Source organism: Semicossyphus pulcher, unplaced genomic scaffold (genome assembly GCF_022749685.1).
Source record: "Semicossyphus pulcher isolate SPU_LCO1_2020_fin unplaced genomic scaffold, fSemPul1.0.p SCAF_21, whole genome shotgun sequence".
NCBI classification, from domain to species: domain Eukaryota; kingdom Metazoa; phylum Chordata; class Actinopteri; order Labriformes; family Labridae; genus Semicossyphus; species Semicossyphus pulcher.
In genome coordinates, this window is record NW_027211695.1 from 4,351,618 (window position 1) to 4,373,160 (window position 21,543).

General features: G+C 41.4%; 1 protein-coding gene across 1 annotated transcript in view; it reads right to left on the minus strand.

Annotated features, from left to right (window-relative positions):
* The window catches only part of LOC138600562 (mitogen-activated protein kinase kinase kinase 11), a 61,375-nt gene extending 44,608 nt beyond the window's left edge, over positions 1-16,767 (minus strand). The window contains exon 1 of the mRNA XM_069672017.1: positions 15,568-16,767. Within this exon, the coding sequence (XP_069528118.1) occupies positions 15,568-16,312 (745 nt within the window). The 5' untranslated portion in view covers positions 16,313-16,767. The remainder of the gene's footprint in view (positions 1-15,567) is intronic.
* Positions 16,768-21,543: the final 4,776 nt, after the last annotated feature.

Below are 21,543 nucleotides of genomic sequence, written 5' to 3' on the forward strand. Positions count from 1 at the left end.
CACCTGACAAAATCTGCCTGTGACTATTGTGACTAAGTGAGATACATGCTTTTGTCTTCATAAAGGACCCACTGTTTAAAAACTACCTAAGAATTTTAATGTTAAATCAGCTGTTGTTAATATCGTAAGGAACATTTGACAGGCGTAGCAACGGCAAGTTCAAGGGGCTTAGCAATACATCCACAGCTGTGGACATACCAAAAGCAAAAGCCTGTGCGGGGTCAACGTCCTGCTCAAGGACATTTGAAAGGACATGTGGCCGGTGCCGAACATACAGTACATGCAGTGATAGAGGCCGTAACCTTTCAGCTGCAGTACAGTCTTTCCCTGACCATCCAGCCCTGTCATGGTAACATGCCAGATGCAAAAGTCAGCAGCACAAAGCCGCTCTCTGCCTCTTCACTCTGCACCTCACTTAATTATGTTCTCTCTAGAATTTGATGCTGGAGCTCCGTCTCCATCTCTCACCGCATTTCTCATGAATGCTTTCATTCCTCGCCCTCTACAATCTCCGGGCTCAGAGCTGGACTGATGTATCAGTGTGCAAGTTTATCGGGCCGATATTGGCTTATGTGACTCAATTTTAGATTTTTATAGCCCAACTTAAATACATTCAGATGATATAATAATTAAGTTGATTTGTTTGAGGCGTGAACACCAACACTTCACTGTACTCAGAGCCTGACACCGGGCAGAAGTCATCTAAAAGTACCACTAGCCACACGTCTAAGTGAGATCCGTAGCTTACACAGCTACATTTAGCAGCTATCTCTTGATCAGGAGCCATTTCTCACCAAAACGTGTGTGATTTCTTTGCTCGTGTTATAAAGTAGTGTTTACAGTGGTACATGGCCAACAAAGACACTACGCTCCAGCGGTGTCTAACATTACAAGGTCTGATAATTAAAGACCCCCTCCAGTGAAAATCAAGTGTTTAACCTTGTAAACATCTCAATGTGGTCTTTCTCATGTGCTACAAGATACATAAGGGACAATATAAGCAGTCATCTCCATGGCTGGGCCTGTCTGCTTTTAAACTGCAGCGTACCAAGGACAGGCTGAACTACACGTTTTCAGATTGGCAGGGTTTGTGATGTCACAAACATAAGGAGCCAATCCCGTTAATGGGCGGGGAGACGCTATGCATATCATTACGCGCAACCTATGACAACCACTTTGGCGAGCCAGCTGTAACCGTCATCGTAATTTTTGCAAACTCACTACTGACAACTAATGTTAACGTTACTACTACTAATTACTACATTTCAAGCTAGCTAAGTTTCAATAAGTTGCCGCTAAACGATGGCAGAGACGTGTTTTGTTTTCAGTGTGTAATTTAACAAAAGGAGAAACGTAGTAGATAATCAACAGAGAAAAAGTTGTCTTTTAAATTTGATTCTTTTTTCCTGTATCGTCTGAAATATCGGTCATTGTGAATTTTCCCCATACCAAACCAAACATCACACATCAGTCGAGTTATACAAATGACTTCTAATTTAATAAATTTGACAATCAAAAAAATACTTTTCGTTCCAGGTCAAATTTTTGCTGTATCGGCTGCCTTATCGGTTTTTGTAAATTTACCCAATAGCAAAATAAATCCCATATTAGTCGGCCACAACAAATAACACTAAGAATTTACAAAAAATCCTGATTCTCTGCTTGGGAACGATCACATTCAAAAGGTGCCCAATATCGGTCCAAAGCAAAACATATCTGTATTGGCTTTTAAATACCCACACTGGTTCAACCTCTATGCTCTCTCTACCTTCCTGCCTCCCCCCCCTCCCTGCTCTGCACCCGTAGGCGAAGGGAGAATTCCGGCAGGGTGGGGGCTTTCCCCAGGAAGAACGGGAGCTTTGTCCCCCGAGGGACGAGGCCATAGGCTGACAGACAGTCTGGCAACCTCTGACCAGGCCGCCAGTGAGTGAGCGAGAGAAAGCGAGAGAGAGAAAGAGAGTGATAGGACATAATCATAGTGCGGAGGATGAAACTAGCGCTCACTCGGCCGGGAGTTTCGTCTCAGCTCAGAAGTTGTTGACTGAGAGCAGGAATTAAGCAACGTCAGTGAGTTAACAAACCAGGCCTCGACTCACTGATAGCTATGAACAGATTCTACAATCGCCCTGACGTGGCATTTCTTCCTCATTTGATGTATGTACAGATAAAGTCGTGATGTCATGTTTACCTTCTAAACCACAGTGCTGTCATTAGTTAAACCTAAAGATCCTTCTGTTTGATTCATTTGAGACTGACTCTGCATGGTGAGGTGTGTTTAATACTTAAAATGACTCATTTAATATGAACAATAAACACTCTCCATGCGCTGCTATTGGCCGGTACTGATCCGGTTTTTCTGGTCTCTCTTCTCCTGCCATAAACTGTAGGATTGTACAGTGTGTGACTGAGTGTGTGCACAAATAATAAAAATACAATCTTTTTCTTCTCTTCTCGATATTAGTTCAACTTGTTGACTTGTTTACAACTTAAAAGGTATATTTGAAGCTCAGATGAAGGCAAACAGTCTAAAAAGGAAAGCGACCGTTAGCGAGGAAAATCACAAAAAAACTGTGGACATCTGGGAGGTGTGCTCCTGGAATTACCGTTTATCGCCACAGGTGTCGCCAAAGAGAACGAAGCTGAGATTCGTGATAACAACTTTAAGTTGTAATAACATAGCAATTCACTTGAGTATTGCCATGCCATGTGTTGTAATACTGTACGGATTACTACAAAAATTATACTGATTTTTAATGCAAATATTCAAACACATGCCTTTAAAAAAGGGAGTCATAAATGCCGCAATATATCGCCTTGCTTACAATATCGCAATTAATGCGATATATAGTCATGTAGTGTGATATCAAATTCTTCTCAATACTTTTATTGAACTTTTCTGATACACAGAAAACAGTTCAGACAGTATCAAAAGGGAGGCCTGTGTGACACATACAAGAGACATAGGGGAAGATCGCATCTCCATCAGACAGCGTCAGAGTGTCGCACTTCTCTATACGCAGTACGGTATCAGAAACACACAGACAAATACAGACCAGTACAATACAAAGATAACCAAACAGTGGCCATGTCACGTGTCAAAAACAAGCAGAGAATTATACAACAAAATAATACAGATTAATAAATAAGTCTGAGACAGCGTCCAAGTCTTAGGTTTTCACATTCGGTACGATTCCTTCGTACTGTACCCAAGTATTGGACTTTGGGGTCAAGTATATCCAGGTCCCTAATGTGAAAGCCTCCTTAAAATCCTGCACAGTACAGCATCACTAAGCACTTATTGTAATCCGTGCAGCTCCATAGCAAATCAGTTATGTATTCCAGCTGCCAGTCTTGTAAATCGCCAGAGTCTTGCAAATACAGAAGCCTAGCAATAAATAGTCAGATTGTAGTGTAAAATTACCATCGCAACAGTTCTGAGCCCAGGGGGACGTCCTAAAATAGTCTCTGTAGTGACTCCAAAACTCAAGGAGAACAAAAGCAACAATTCTTTTATCAAAAAAGATGTTTGACAACAGATCTTCCTTAAAGTAAATGTTCAATGGTGGCATTTCCTGGATCTGATTCGGCTAGATTCAGCATCGTGTTGGTGCATGATTTTGATCTGCAGGAGACAATATGTGATACCCTCTAACGCGTTCGCACAAACAAGTTATTGTTCTGTTTCTGGGCATCCACATTAGCGCTGTCAGAGGGGGGTTATAAATGATTCCCTGTGCAAAGACTCTGGTGCCAGGTAAAATCCTGTGAGGTCCTGAAAACAGTCACTTATTAACGAGCCTCCAGTTCTCACGCGTTGATATTTAACCTTCATTATACATCTCCTTCAGACAGGTCATTACTGGGCTGACTCTGGATGCTTTGAGGTCGAGGTGACAAGGTAGAGGTAGGAGGAAGAGTTCACTGTTGAACTACACAAAACTTTAAATATTTAACGAGTCCTTTTGAACATATTATTCCTTTAAGGATAAAAGGCAACCACCTTATCCTCTCCAACGTGTCGGCTTAATCAAAACCAGCCACCTTTACTACACCAAAGAACATTCCTTGCATTGTGCCGTCCAGAATAAATATATCCTGACCCTCATAACAATATTCACTTCCACAAAAACAGATAAGAAGGTCTTTTTGTGCATGGGAGCCGTCTTGTGATCTGCGTGTGTGGCTCAAACCAGAGAAGGAAAAAACAACAGATTTCGCTCCGGCTGAGTTCTGGAAACGTCTCTACTTCCTGTCCGCTCTGACCCTCTCCAGTGTCTGCGTTTCTGTTTTTTTTATCTCCTCTTTGCCTGCTGTTGTTCTGCCCCCACACTCATCCTGCGCTGACTACACACACTCACACATACGCTGCTGCTTTCATGACCAAGCGTGGGTGGGCACAACTCATTTTGTGCCTACAGTACATGTATTTATACACACATGTATGTGAAGGCATAGGTCACAGGGCGGAGATTATTATAATGATCACTTCATTTTTAAATCTCAGCATGACATTCAGTATTCTGGAAAATAGACTAAGAACTAAAACAATTTATTAATATATATCTATAAAATCTCATCTATTAAGTTAATAGCTAGCTAAATTGATGATTGATACATTGGTTGGAGCTTCTAACCAAAATGAATGAATGATAAGTGCATTCACAGGAGGGATTGGGGGGTTGCTTGACAAGGGGATTGATTGTCAGTAGACCCGTCTTTCAACAGCAGAACAAACAGGTACAGAAAGAGGTAGAGCGTCTATAGTAGGACCAATCATCGATTACCAAAACAATGAATTGACTTATCAGATAATGAACTGCACAACGACTTAATGGCTCTTATTTAGCTCTTACTTGAAGCTAATTAACAATAAAGACACGTTTTGTCCATTTAAAACCAAGGACAGACAAAGTGCGGATATTAAAAATAAATCAAATCAACACAACTCCAACGTGCCTCTCTTCACATGCTCGTGCATTACAGACGTGCTCATGCAGGGCAACTTTGCAGCGTTGAGAGTAAAACGCTCCCAGACTTAAGAAGATTTAGGTCCCGATGGTGTCGCATCAGTCGCCGCCATTTTGCTACGTTTTGTTTACCTGATGAGTCCTGGTCGCCGTTCTGTATTACGCAACTCTCAGCAGATATAGTAAGGATGCGAGATGAGTCACCCCTCAGCAAATTCAGCTCTGGAAAATTATGTTATGTCCGCGCACAGCATGGAAAAACACGCACAAAGACGTAACCACTATTATCGATAATTAAATTTGTTGGCAACTGATCTAGTCAATGATTTTTGACGACATTTCTGCGCCCCTATTCCATAGAATAATAAAAAACATGTTAATTGTGTCACAATAGATGCTTTGGCAGCCTTTGACATACCCGGGCTGTCCCCAGTGTATCTTCCCAGGGTGTGAGCGACACACTGCTCTGCTGAAGGACTTTAAAGAAATATTTCATTTAAGGAAATGCACTTATTTGCTTTTTGTCATTTATAAGATGAAATAATCAATATCTTCTCATATCTTTGTATTAAATATAAATTTTAGTAGATTTGGCATGTGTTTTTATTCTTTTTTAAACTATTGCTAAGCTAGCTGGCCCCTCCTTCCAGTGCTGAGGCTAAGCTACAACGATCACCTCCTGGTTCTAGTTTTGATGCAGTATCATAAAACATGACACTGTGATAGCAAAACGGTGTAGCTATTTTGCTTTCATTCTTAGGATGAAAGAGAAAAACTCTAAGATTAGCTTCTAGAAGCTTTGATGTACAGTCAGTAACAGCGTTGAAAAACCTACAGCCGAGTTCTTCCCCTAAAACTCCAGACCTCGTCTTCTCTTCAGTCAGAGGGGAGTTTAGTTTTCTGCCTGTCTGTCTCTTCTAAAACAAAGACTGCGGGGAAAAAAGGATGTCAGCCAGACTGCGCGCTAACGCTAGCAAACTCCCCTCTGCCTTATCACCCACAGACACTCAGCCTGAGCCGGCAGCAGAGCAGCTGAGCTCCACCCCAGGTGACCCCCTCCTCTCCCTGCCAGGACCCCTCAGGCACCCCTCAGATGTGGGAGTCAGCAAGCAGCCATGTTTATGGATGGGTTAGCTCATGACGATGCACTTTCTGCCGCATTGACATTCCAGGTTCTGCTGGGAAAAACACTTAGCTAATGAATAAATGTACTCATTACGGGGACCGGGATCAAAAGTGGAGAGGAAGTTCCGTAAAGTTTACAGACGCTCATTGTTTTAGAGTCCTGTATATTTTAATGTATTCATCGTGTGCTTCTGTAAAATGCAGAATTGTCTCATTTTTATTTACATCCTGTTCCTTCTTTTGGTTTTAAGCTTCCTGCTGTTTCCCTGCATCTCCCAGAAGTCAATCACAGCATATAGCCCGTGTGACACGTAACAATAATGTTTCAAAAAAGCACACTACACTTACAGTACAGTTTGCAGCCCAATATGTTTTAAGAAATAGAGACATGGCAGACGTTCCACATGGCAGCCATTTTTCTTTTTGTCATATCTAATTTATGATATTTTGCATTATTTTATTAGGACATCTTTGTGTTCTATTTAAAGGTATAATAAGTAGGATTTTCTGTGTGTGCAGACCCTTGTGAGACCCTTCTGCATCTATTCTGTTGTTTTGCTTTGCACGGGACGTTTTCAGGAGGGGCGCTGTCGTGGTTCCCTGAGCCAATCACAGCAACATTCAGACCGGCCAACATGATGAAAGAGCAATGCAGAGTTGGCCTTCTTTCTGTTGGACAGGTAGGAGCCTCAAACCGGGTAGGACAAGCTAACCGGTGGTTAGCATACTAGCGCAAAGGTAACCAGCCGTTAGCATGCTAGAGCAACGGTAACCGGTGGTTAGCATCCTAACGCAAAGGTAACCTTAATGCCGTCGGTGTTAGCTCGGCGGGGTGGGAGTGAAGGTGAGCTTCTGGTGACGAAGAGCCCAGGAGGAGGGGCCCAGTTTGAATGTGTTGTTGACAAATTGCGAGGAAAAATCCTACTTATTATACCTTTAAGCTAAATTGCTAAAGACATAAAAAATGTTCTACTTTTACAGTATTTTTGTATTCAAAGGGTTAATAAAAAAACAGGAACCTCATCGCTGTGAGGCAACAGCGCTAACCACTACACCCCCGTGCAGCCTGTTCTAGGGTAGATGATGAAAAATACATAACGGCAAAATAAAATGGCCAAACTATTGAAGTATAACTTTTTGCTACCTTGCTCACATTAGGCACATATGACCTGAACTAACAGCTGATTTATCTTTTTTCTTGCATGTCTCTTTGGATGTATCCAGATAAAAGATGAATTGACATGTTTATGGATAAAGATGAAAGAAAACCTGCATGTTTGTGAATTGCCCTCTAAAATCTGTGTGGGTGGTCTCTTGTAGTTTGAATAAGCAGCAGCTTTAAAAGCTAAATGTTTGAGCCAATGCATAAGTGTTTTAAGTTCCTCTAATGGACATAAAGTAAAACGTTGGCTTCAGTGTTTTCTTTCCCAAGAGTTAAACCTCCTTTTATTCCACAGTTTGTCTTGGCAGTGATCCCTAAAATCATTAAGAGGCTGTTAAATCCTTGATTGACAGGTCTCCCAGGCAAGCAAAGTCCCACCCACTGCTCCGCTCCAGCTCCAACACGACAGCAGAGAACAATACATCCATATGCACGATTAAAACTGAGCAGTGTTATGAAAGCTTTTCTGAACCTTGGATTTTAGAAGCTAAAGTAAAAGAGTCACAACATGGACATCTGAGTGGACAAGATTATTAAATATGATTTAAATGCAGCATGGAGTGTTGTTTCAAGAAACATTTTTTGGATACAAGCTTATTAAAACCCCCTCCAGTGAAAATCCAGTGTTTAACCTTGTAAACATCTCCATGTGGTGTTTTTAAACTGCAGTGTACCAAGGACACGTTTTCAGATTGGCAAGCTTGAGACGTCGCAAACCTAAGGTTGCCAATCCCGTTAATATCATTACGTGCGACCTATGGCAACCACTTCGGCGATGTGCGAACCAGCTGTAACCGCCATCTTCATTATCAAATTTCAAGCTAGCTAAGTTGCAAAAGATGGCAGAGACGTGTTTTGTTTTCGCGACAGAGGCGGTGGTTGGAAATGTGTATAGTGGGCGGGGCCTATGCAGATTCTGGAATTTTTAATGAGGGAGAAGGAGGAGATGCTTTGGGAAGATTTTTACAGGGTAATTAAACGTATTATGAAACAAAGAAAAACATATCAGACTATTTATTATTAAGCTGAGCATTTTCTATGTCTTAAAACATGACTGGAGCATGAAACATATGCTATCATGCTGGCTGATTCTATTTGGATAATAAATAATCATTTGTATATTTTGCTTTTAACTTTACTTTTCACTTTTTTTCTTGTTAGATTGCATTTTATATTCATGTATTCCTCCTCATCGTTCTCCTCTTTTTTTTATTTCTCTATCTGTCTATGGCCCTCTTATCCCCGAGATTATCATCTTTATATCTTTGAAATATTTCAGCCCTTTGACCTCCATCTTGCTTCAGTTGATCATCTTGTTTTCTGTTTATTTTATTTATAAACACACACATACACACCTGAAACCCTGTATACCCATACATACACTCTTTTGGGTTTTGTTTTTTTCTTGCTATTGTGATGATTTTTTGTCGTACCGAAATCTGTTGAGGGGGGTTGGTGTTGTTTTGGACTACTTGTATTTGTTTGCTCTGTCACTGTGTTTTCATTTTAAGCTTTTAAAGGGTCTTATTCTTGTTGTATCTTCTCACGATATGTCGCTGTGTTTATGCACTAGAACTAAAGAGTTAAAAAACATGTTGTTTCACAAAAAAAACGTCTTCATTCTCTTTTAAATTAGTTCGTACAACTGGTCTACACACACGATGCAGCGTTTAAGCAGCCAATAAAAGATTTGACTGGCAAACTGACCAAAGTCACGCTGTAATGACTTTCTTCACTGCTACATCTACATCTTAAGATAGCACTTTTATAGTGCTCTTTCACCCAATAGCTGGCTGAACTGCTTTATAACCTCACTTATCAGTGAAACTATAAATGGAAAAAGATAATACAGTAGACTTAACAACATACAGGTGCATGATGGGACTTTTATCACGTTTGAAATCCCCTCATTCACTTCACTTCTCTGGCTAAAAGGTCTAAATTGCCCCCATGATTCCCCCTCGTGAACAGAGGAATGGCGGTCTGTGTGTGTGTGTGTGTGTGTGTGCAGTGGTAACGGGAGTGCAGTTCACCACACACATGCAAACATATCACACACCCAGGACACTCACACACACACACACACACACACACACACACACACACACACAGGGGATGTTATGAGTGCGCTGCAGTGTGGGGCCCTGAATGAAAACATGCTGGTAGAGGGATGTATCAGATGTTTGTCCACTCGTGGAAAAAAAAAAAGAGAAAAAAAAGGACATGTTGATCCAAGATCTAACTGTGGCTTCTTCCTGAAAAAGGCCTGTGAGTTCCAGCCCAGCAAGTGCTTAGCTTGGCACTTTCCCCACCAGCTCTAACTAAAGGCCTGCACAGTTTTATGGCGTGTGGTGATGCCTATAGCTGTTTTTGGGTCTATGAAGGCTTTGTGCAGATAACGGACGACAGCTGGACGGGAGGAGCTTTTGAAGGCCGTAACTGCAGCAAGAAGATGAGTTAATACGTAAATTAAATAACTCTTGAAGGCGTATTAAAGGTATTCATATTTTATTTCAGAATCTAGCTGACTAAGGTGTTCAAAAGTTTTGCAGTTGCTCAGCTTAAGCCATCAGCCGCGAATCTGCAACGTAACCGTTTGGAGCAAATGTACGTGATCACATCAAGTCCACACATTAAAAGTCCTTATTTTTGCAACAGACACGCTCAGATGTGTGTCAAACGTGAGAGCCTTTGAAACCACTCTACTCAAAGCCACCAGACTCCATTGACAAAAGTCTTAATTTTACCTCTCAGAGCACAGGAGTTGCTCGTCTACCGTTGCCTTGTCCGTTTAATTCGCCAACAAACAACAACAGTTTGGTGTTGGAAGAAAATGTAAACTTAGTCAGCAGTTTGATGATATTTAACAGAGGAAATGACGCCTCTCTAGCTCTCGCCCGGGTTTTTTCTTCTCTTATTTTTTTACTGTGCCACTGTGTGCTTCTTCTCTCGCTGCGGTGTACCACTGAAAGATTTCGCCCGTTGTGAGACCAAGAAGGCTTATCTATCTTATCAAAAATGAGTTCTGTGTGCAAGGTTCAAGTTTCTAGCGTTGCCATACAGGTTTAGAAGTATAGGCCTACAGCTGTTCCTATATTTATGCAACAGTCAATCTGATTGCACAAGTATCACAACTGGGAAGGAAATGATGGTACGCTAACATCTTTCCCAACGATGACAAAACGGTGATAATCTTTTAGAATTTGTCCTGTCGTGGAAAACAAAAAACGTCATACTGCACATGAGGGAGTTAACTAATTTTGCATCTTATGTAACACTTTCTTAAATGTTTTATGTCTCTGCATAATGAGTGTAAATTTTCTGACTTGTGTTACAGGAGCTACAAGCTAGCTAACAGGTTAGCATCCCATGCTAGCAAAAGCTTTTGTCATGCACTATGGGCTTTTTTCAAAGCGGACATTTTGACTTCTGACAGGAGGAAAAGAACAGGTGTTAATAATAACTTTAACAATGGTTCTGTTATATTCAGGTGTCTGGGAAAGCCATGACAGGCAGTCAGCATGCACACGACCAGGAGCAGGAAATTGAAGCAGCTAAATGGAATACAGCCACCATTAATGCTGCTATAAAAACCTGCGCTTTGCCTACTGTGACATTCTGTGAAAAAGGCTGATTGGCTACGGCAAATGCCAATCAATATCTGTCACACAAGTCTTTCCTAGCCGTCTGTTTTGAAAGATAACGGGTAAATATGAGGAATTAAACAGGACTCAATTTAAAATGTTCACAGGAACTTAAAAGTCCACTGGAAATTACAAAAAGTAGACGTGCTTTTTGCTGTTAAAACGCATGTCAACTACAAATTTTAGCTTGATTGGCAGGTGAGGAGGCAAACACGTGAGACACATGTACAAATTTATACTGGTAACTGTATCGCAAAATACTGAGGGATAGGGACAATGGCACCAATCTTGACGTTAGCTGGTATAACGGCGTTGAATGTGCAAGAGCTTACAAAGTAATTATCATTTTATCTGACCACTGAGGTCAGCACTATATTTTCCTTCAGCATTTGCTCTGCTTGCATGCCGAGGTGTATCGTAAGACATGTGTCCTTGTTTGTAGATAAGAAGCGGCAAAGCTAATGTGGGTCGCGGTTCAAAGTCTGTGGTTTGAGCCGCTGACGCTGTCTTTATCAGTCTGTGTTGCCCAATGTGGGTGAGAATGAGATGATTTCATAAAAACAACAGTATTTTGAATACTAAATGAGAGCTGATAATTGTACAGCACATACAAAGGGTCATATCATTTACAAAGCAGACATTCTGTAGTAATAATGTGCTTTGTTTCCTGCAGAACGAAGTGGCTTACAGAGCTGTAAAGCCCTGAAACCTCTTTAAGATAACTGTGAGATACTAGAACACACTAGTCTTAAAAAAGACATGGTGCACAGGGTGAGAAAAATCCCCAACTTTCTGTTCACTGTTTACTTTCAGTGGAAGTCTAATTATAGCTTCTGGTTCGACCATGCACTGTCTTCAAAGATGATGTTTAATCAGCAAAAAAAAGCAGGTCGTAAGATATTCACATTAATCCCATACTGTACCAGTTCTAATAGTCAAAAGTAATGTTCTTTTTTTGTCTCTTTTTATTGCATAATCCTGTTTAAATTGATGTAAAAGACTGGCTATGACCTCCATCTTTCATGTCATCAATGATCATGCGTTGGTGTTTTATGTTACGTTACATGCAATGTCAAAAGTGATGAAGAAGTGCAGGCAGTAAAGGGTGGATGCATTCTTGCCATGCACATTCCTGTGATGGCATTTTAACATAATCCAAGAAATTATATCACAATAAGCCAAACTACCAATATACGTACTGTATTTCTATTGCAGATGGAAATATAAAAATGTCTAGCATTGTTTTGGTTCGATATGTTTTTAAAGTTCTTATTCAGTTTTGAAAATACTGAAGATACTATTTAAATTATTTATTAATTATTAGGGTTACTGTTAGGGATGCACCGATACCGATACCAGCATCGGGTGGTATGAGAGCTGAAGTACTCGCACTCATAAACTACGAAGAGTACCGCACCCAAATACCACTTCAGGGCTTGACGTTAGACTCCTGTTAGTTAGGCAGTTAGGCGGAGAAGAAGCACTTTCAGAAAGAGGCTTAGTCCTCACAGACAGCACTTACTCATGTGCGAGTATATGTATGTGTACAGAACGTGTTAGACGAAAGTAAAATGTGTGGCAGTGCCGTGTTTGTTTGGTAAGTAAAAACAAAGTCAGCCGCAGTTGGAACAGTCAGAAAGTGAGGAACGTCTGATGAAAATGAAACATGCCTTTCAAGTCATTATGAGAACTGTAATGATAATATTAAGTACTCATATCACTACTCGGTATCGGCAAGTACCCAAATGTAGGTGCTTGGTCTAAAAAAAAGTGGTATCGGTGCATCCCTAGTTATTATTGATGTACACAACCTTTCGTACAGATTCTAGGCATGTAAAGCATTTGAAGATAGTAGGGCTGTCAACCAATATTCTAAATTCGAATATATAAAACGAATAAACGAATAAAAAGCGGATATTCGGTCATTAAAATTAATATTCAATATGAAAAAATCTGCACTACCGCGCCTGTCTCACGAGCCCTTGCGTGATCTCGCGACTTCTCACATGTATCACTGGCACCAAATATTGATATTTGAATCCCTGCCAATTTGAGTCACCGTAACATTGTTTATATATTTAATTTTTTGAATGTCTTGCATTGTTTAATTGTCTTGCAATATATCAATTATCGCAAAATCACTGCATCGTGATATTATCGTAATCGCATATCGTGAGTTACCCTGCGATTCCGTCTTCGCTGACTTGGTTACGGAGCATCTTTTGGCATGTGGTAATGATGCCGGAGAATTCAAATCCCAGCCTGGCCGGAGAGAGAGTGATTCTCACCCCGAGTATAACAGACTTCAGCTTTCTTGAAAAGACATGTTTATGTTGAATAATGTTTAATTGGCTAAATATACCTGTCACAGCACAGCTCGATCGGAGCACTGAATGTGCAGGAAGCCTGTGATCTTTAAAAAGGCATGTTAATGTTTAAATAAATATATCTTTGTGTTGTATCGGTATGCTCTCTTTTGAAATTACATTCCACATACGCACTGGTGGACCATTTTAATTGCAGAGTTCTTATGGTTATTGTAGTTTTTAAAACAGAGGGGAATTCCCTTTCTCTTAACCTCCTCCGTACACATATTCCATCTTATTGCCGCTTGTACTTATGTCCACTTCAAACTACAGTTAAGTTTCTCCGCCTCCTCTTTCTCCGATTTCTCACTGACTGATTGTAGAGTCGCCGGCGCAAAATGGCAGCTTCAGAAAGAAGAACTTGCATCATTATTCTGAGGAACTGACACCATAATCCGAGGTTCACCATTGATGCTTTAGTACATTTTGTTCTGTCAAACCAAACTGCCCTGAATGAGATGTTTTACTATTCCCTTTATGCGGAGATGCTTATGCACCTGTGCGTTAAACCTGTCAGCACTTCACTCACAGCCCCGCACGTTATTGTCAAACTGACAGAGCGTCTTTTGAAATGACCCCCCCAACCTCTCCCCCCCCCCTCCTCTTCATGCGCCACAACAGGATATTGCTCAGTGGCACAACAGGGTTACGGCTGTATGGAGACATGTAGGGGCAGGCCAGGGACAAAGATTCAGAGGAGAATTAAAAAAAGCAGGAGGAGGCAGGAGAGCGATATGATCTCTCGGTGCACAGAGAGAGGGATTGTGTTGGCTTTGGCCTGCCTCGTATACAAACACTATATTAACACACAATCCACTTTCTTTTGCGCTACGGGAGACATTTTTTTTCCAGCGGACAAAGGTCAGGAAAGAACTGGACACATTGGTGAAGAAGAGGGTGAGGGAATGGGAAGAGGAAAGGTTGATCATCAAGGAAAATAATCCGGCAGAAAGGAATTATTACTTCCTTTAAACAAACCCTCAAAACCTTCTAGTGCTTTCTACAAATATAATAGTCTAAGAGGCTACGGTGCTGAATGTTTTTGTAGTCCCCATTTAAACAAGGAGCAACCGCTATCTCCTTCTACTCTGGTGTTCTTTGGCGATCAGGATCGGCCGTAACACACAGGATGAGCTGAGGGAGGTTGGGAAACTTTTGGAGCGCAACAGTTACATCTGCAGAGCTGACAGGGATTATACGCTGCATCACAAGAATGATAATAACAGAGGGCCGGCTCGGTGTTTAGGTTAGCTAAAAGCACTGTTAGAGCTGAGAAAGGCAGACAGAACGCGCTATCAGCAATACATCTCTCTGCAGTGTGGCTTTAATGACAAGGTCCAATGCCTACGTGTCTGCCGCGAGGACCCGAAACACTGAAGCGAAACTTCCCCACAGCCCCCGAAAGGCATCAAAGTCCAAAGTGTGAGTTGTGACGGCGCTGAGAGGAAAGGCTTCCTCTTGAATTCCTGACCTTTGCTAGCGAAGCGTGGCATTTTATGCTATCAACAACACATATTCGAAGGCCTCTCAGCCTCTGCCGCCTTGTCCTACCTTTTAGGGAGTCACATGACTGGGCTACAAGTGAAAAGGAGGTGATTTCGTAGAGCTAAACTAATTTCTTAATGCTTTATTGACCTGATATCAGATCCGAGACGAATGAGATGTTGATGAGAGAGTAAAAACGGTTGCCTATTTTCTAGATATGGCCTTGTACACACTATGAGGAGCCTTCAGCACCATCATAGAAATAAGGACACCATGTTCTATCACTGCCACTGGGCCCTGGTAAACATGTCTGTACCATTTATTTTCATCAATCTAACACTGACAGACCTTCCTGTTTACACTCCCAAGTTGTCACAGAAGCCTGGTCAGAGGCCCAGTGCTTCAAAATATCAAGCTGTAGCATCATTTTTGGACTCTGTTCTCAAGCTTGTTTTCATGTCCTAGAAGAGCGCAGAGTCAATTATGGCTGGACTTTCATCCAAACCTCGATCTTTTTCCTAAACCAAACAAAGAAGTTTTGGTGCCCAATTCTATCCCAACTTGGACTAGGAGCTTTATTTTGAAAGTCTCGCTCAACTTTGTTTGTTTGTAATTACTGCTTGGTGACATGTCAACTTAAATTTGAAAGCTAGGCCAGACACTGTATATTTATTATTGCTAACTTGACCGCAGAGCCTTAAACAAGAAAAGCTAATGCTAAAGTGATACCTTCATATTTTAAAGCTTACGGACACTGACATATTTGATTAGTTGGTTTGATTGATAAAAGAATTGTACTGCAGGTTTGATAGACTTACTGTTGTTGGACTTGAGATCCCGATGGATGACGGGGACGATGGCCTCGCTGTGCAGGTACAACATCCCTTTGGCTATCTGCACTGCCCAGTTGACCAGGACATGCGGCGGGATGCGACGCCCTGCCAGCGCCCGGCTCAGCGGCCCCCCTGAGGCATACTCCATGATGAGGCACAGGTTGGGTTCCTGCAGGCAGACGCCTTTCAGGGCAATGATGTTCGGGTGGGTGAGCATTGCGAACAAACGCGCCTCCTGCCTGACGTTCTGCGCCGTTACGCTGATGTCCTCATCAGGGTCTTGCCGGGCGGCCTTCACAGCCACCAGCCCGCCTCTCCATGTACCACGATACACCTTTCCAAACCCTCCGACCCCAATGACCTCCTCCAAACTCAGCTCCCGAAAATCCACTGCGTCAGGTTCAAACTCGCCAACCACCGCCGGGCTGAGCTCGCCCACCACAGCGCTGCCTGGAAGATTCCCGTATCCATTTGGCTTGAAGGAGCCATAGTTTGATGGGAAGATGCCCACCTTGTTGTTGACCTTTCCCGCCCACCAGCCCTCGTCACCTGATATCTCTGAGTCCAGAGACAGGACTTCCACAAGGTCACCTTTACGCAAGGTGAGCTCATCTTTACAGGACGCCTCATAGTCGAATAAGGCGGTCCACACAGGGTTCGTGAAGTTCCCTTTTTGTGATTGATCCAAATTTTTCCAGTTCCGACTGAATATGTTCTTCAGCGGCTCCATGGAGCCTCAAGCAGATGTTTTGACTGGATCTGATTCTGCACCCCAAGGGTTTGAAAATAAAGTACAAAGGAGTACTTTATTGCGCCTCGCTCCCTTTCCTGTCTTTCTTGTTTGTTCATCAGGGACCAGTGAAATGTGTTCAAAAGCTTGACCAACAAGTGGGCTTCAGGAGAGGAATCGAAGATGACTGACTGACAAGTGTCTTTCATTCGTCTTGACATGAAACGCAAAAGCTCTCCATTTCAAAATGCAGAATCAGTCAAGAGATTGCTTTCGTTTGATTAAGTTTTTTTCAAAGCTCAGACAGGCAGCTCTGTATTCACTGAATCTCTCCTTCTTCAAGTGATGTGGTTTCCCAAAGCGTGGTGTGAGCACAATATCATTTCACTAGCTTGTATTTAAGAGGCTCTTGAATCCCCTCATTAAGGGAAATTAGCTCTTCTCTGCTCTCATTCAAAATTGCCACCTGTTGATTTCTAACTCTGAAAACTCAGTGTGGAAGGACAAAAATGAAGTTGTCCAAAGCTTGCTGTAAAATGCTCATAGCGGAGCAAAAGTTCCCCAACACATTTAGCTGTCCATTTTGAGTTTTTATGTATTTTTAGCCATTAAGTGCAGTGGCCACCACAAGCAGGAAGCGCTGAGAAGTGGAGAAGAATAGCAGGAAAAGGAGCATTCAGTCCAGCCAACCAGTGTTTTACGACAAGTTTCAGGGCTGACCAGTTCGCATATTAAGCCCAAATCACCAATAACCGCTCCTGCACGCAACTTTGCTGAGCTCCCGCAGGAAATCCCACATCCCTTTGCGCGAGAGTATCCATACTTAACGTTGTTATCAGAAGCACGCGACGAGCTGGGCTTTTACCACAACTTAAAAACTTAAGGAACCGCCGACTTTGTAACAGGAAGAGCTATCCAAACCTGTAGTTTCCAAAGAGAAACACGCAGTTAAAAAAATAGAAATCCCGTTACTTCCTAAGTGGAGTTGAGCGCGTGGCCCGGTGCAGCTCGGTGGTCGCGTTGTTACAATCGGTATCCAAACAGCGCAATAACCCCATCATAACTTGTGATCATATTCCTCTTCCTCGGTCGGCGTTCACTCGTCAGGACCTCGAACCACTTCTACGTCTATGCTTACAGTCAGTAAAGAGGGTGGGGTTTCAAAACTTTTTCTCTCCCAACAGGAAAAGAGTCAGATGATCAGCTAACGGTCAAGTTAGGCGTAATAACTAATTATCTTTCCGGTTATAACTATCAAAATAAAAGTCGGACGACAGTTTCTTGTTTGTTTGAAAGACACATACTTAGGAACATTTGAAAACGTTTTGCTTTAGAATTAATTATATGTGAAATTATCATTATTATAAAAGTTGTGATGCAAAAATAATCGAAAACTATAACTATAACTATTGAAATTATTAATATTGCAATACATCAAATCATAACCCTTATATACAAGTTATTCAGTTAAGCAGTTATTTCAACATCTAAGTAAAAGAAAATAATCATTTCAACGTGGTATTTATGTACTGGTAATTATCTGTTTATCTGCACTCAAACTGTTCATTATGTTTTCATTTGACTTTTATTTTTTAATTTCTGGTTTCCTGTATTTTAATGATTATTTCGCTGCCAACTTCACACTGCTTTCGAGCGAGAACGCTGGAGCTTCGTCAAGTTCGCAGAAAATAGCTATAAAAATCACAAAGAAGGGGAAGTGGGTGCCTTCAAAGTAAAATGATAAAATGTGTTAGGTCTCTAATTGGCTATTGTAGCGTTTTAATAAGCAGAATAGTCGTTTTTTCTTTCAGCTTTTAAGTGATTCTACCCTTTTTAAAACATACATGTTATTTTATATTTATTAAAAATCCCTCTTGACCATACAGCAAAGTTTGAGATGGCCTTTATTTTGAAACTCCACCTACATGTTTTGGGTTTGTTCTGTCTCACTTTACGTTTGTGTTAACAGGTGGTTAATGAACCTTGGGGAATAAAAAGATGAAAAAAACATTTAAGACAAATCCTGTGGTTTTGTAGATGACACAAATTGTCTATTAAAATTACCATTTCCTGGAAGATGCTCTAATAACTTAATAATGATAATTACTACATCTATTGCTGCTTACATTCTGTGTCTTTACTCATATCTGCTACTACAAAAACAGATACATTCCTTAGTGTTGATTCAGATGAGACTTAGTGACATTCAGTCAAAACACTCAAGGACAGAACATTATTATAAACGGTCCCCACAGTCAAGAGGATAAAGTGCTGCTGTTTGTGTTCTGTGAGACACTTGTGGAAGATTTTCTTTAATGTGGTGTTACTTTGAACAAGAAAGGAGTTCCAAGCTTTTGTTCAAGCAACAACTTTTAATGTTCTTTATGTTATCTGACTGCCTACTTACCCCCGCTGAGGTGGAGGAGCTGTTGAAGTTACGTTTACTGTTTTCTTAAGATAAAGTCAAACGTAGCTCATTTAAAAGTTTAATCCAGAGAGGTTTAATAAACATTCACTCCCATGACTGGTTTGCTAATAACCACTTTCTGATGGAAAAACACCCCTGCTAATTGGTCTTTCTTTTATATTGTTTATTATGAGCAATAATGGCGTCTTTGGGAGCCAAATTCCACTTGGTAGGAAAAAACAACAATGGATGAAAATGTATGCATAAAAAGTTCAATACATGTTCTCATGGTTAGCATAAACTGCTATTTTGAAGCCTTTAATAGGGTATTTTGGCAGCCACCATCTTGGTTTTTGGAGCAAGACGTGACCATATTTGGAGAAGAGGGAGGAGCTGGAGTGGACCGGGGGGGGTTAGCAAGCACTCTAGCTAACAGCAAATTCTAGCGCTAGCTTGGTTAGCAAAGTGCATCTGAATTTCAATGTGATAGTAATAGATGTTAATTGCAGCTAGCGAAAAAATAGGCATTAAACAAACTTAATGGGGCGCTGGTAGCTCAGTTGATAGAGCAGTTGTCCCATGTACAAAGGCTACAGTCCTCGACGTACTGATAGCAGGCTCCACCCCTCTTCTGCTGGACTCTCTCCTCCCCACATTGCCACTTTCTTTTCAGCTGTCCTATTGAATAAAGGCAAAATGACAAAAAAGAATCTTTCCAAAAAACAAAAAATACAGACATTTTCAGGTCACAACTTCTCAGTCGCAGTCAGTGTGCGATCCCACGTGAGTTAGCGGCCACACTGCACTGTCACTCCAAAGTTGTTGAAAACATAGCTGCTCTAGGATTCTAGGACTCTAGTGTAGCGTTCAAAATACCACACTATACTAGCAGTATGTACGGATTTGGTCTAAATGTGGTAGGCATCGGACCAGTCTACCTCGCCTACTGTATCCCACAATGCAAAGCGCTGGAACATCACAGCGGCAGATTCCAGCAGAAGGGGGCGCTATAGCTAAAGAAGTGACGTTATTGTTTACTTCCGCCTGGCGTAGCATACTGCAAAATGAATTTAAAAAGCTCCTCCATACTACATACTACTGCCGAACGCAGTATATAGCATGTAGTGTATAGTATGCATATAGTACAGCATTTCAAACACAACATAGGAGTCATTCGGCCTTGTCGTGTACGTGCCACAATCGCCAGGAGATATCGGAATGGTAAGTTGACATCTTAACAACGACTTGACTACAAGCTAGTGCAAGAAGGCAGCCTAAGGTGAATGACAGTGAATGATGATTGGTTGATTTTAGCGAAAGCAAGGTTCTAAGTAAAAACCTGCAGCTGTTCTGAACGGCCCGTTTCAGAGGCGACCTTTTTACAAAAAGTCATCCTGGAAAAACACGGAATTATGCAGTTCACTGTGAACAATTAACACCCAAAAATGTGAAACTCATGCAAAATAGGAGAATATCCATTTAAAAGATACGGCCCCTTTTAAAACAAGTGACAAGAAGGGTCATTTTCAAAAAGACTTACAGTCATTGTGACGTCTGGAGTTGCCCCCTGCTGGCAATTAGTAGAATGCTGGTTTAAGACACTTCCTTTGAAACAGGAATGGAATCTATAATGCTTATTCAAAACTATGAGACAAGTTTACATGTTGAGTTATAGTTGGAAGTATTGTGTGTGTTTGTCTTTATTGCACATAAGGGTTATGTTTATTCTTTTCTTTGGAGAAACTGGCTTCACCATAACATTCCTCAGTAAAATTAAAGCACTGATTAAAACAAGAGCAACTCTGATGTAAAACAGAACACAGATAAAAAGGTCAAAAAGCTGAATAATTTACTTTTATTGCCAAATCTATCTTGACCTTAAAAGTATTTCTCCTGTTATCGAAGAGTATTAAGAACGTTATGAAATTTTAAAAAGGGGGGTAGGAGAACAAATCTTGCATTCCAAGAATAAAGTCATAAAGTTAAGAGTTAAATCGATTCATTAATAGTGCCAGGGTTAAAAATAATCTCTCTTCAGTATATTTTAGTAAATACTCTTCCATAGATGTTTAACAAGTTCTAAATATATAGATTTATTTAGCGTGCAATATGTAACTGCATGCTCTACTTTATTGTGTTCATTAGTACAGATAAGTCTGCGTATCCCACACATCAACATCAGTGGTGAGGCGGGACACATAATGCTCAGACAGTGTTTAACAAACAGCCTCGGGGACAGATCTGAGAGGATATTAATGAGTTGGTTCCTGGTGTGCGTCAGTACAAGGCTAAAACACAAGGTGCATTTTAAACATGTGCTTTTTAAGTATCCTCGCTATGAAAGGCTTTTATTCTTGAAAAAGGTCAGGGAATTCCTCTTGGCCACATTTTCCCATGTTTTTTTCAGAAGCGTAGAGCTCTTAAAAGTCAGTGGCTTCATGGGAGTGGATGGGAATCAGAGAGCCACCTTTGGCCCTGCCGGCTGCTGTGTGGAAACAGTGTGCTTCCTTCTGTTAGCCCTTTGATGGCTCCCCCCTCCCCTCTCTCCTTCCCTGCCCCACGGCGGCCGTTTGTTTGGACACCGACCTCCTAAAGTCAACCACCTACAACCCCCCCTCCCTCGCCCATACACACTAACCCACACTGCAAACCCCACCCTCCTCACAGTCCGCTGAGTCAACGCTTGTGCAGGAAGGATGCAGTTGTTTTTGCGGCCCCGGCTCAGGGTTGCTTGCTTCGTTGGATGGGAGGGGGAGTAAAAAAAAAAAAAAAGAGGCGGCTGCATTTACACGACAAAATGGACTGTTTAAAAACACAGAAGGCA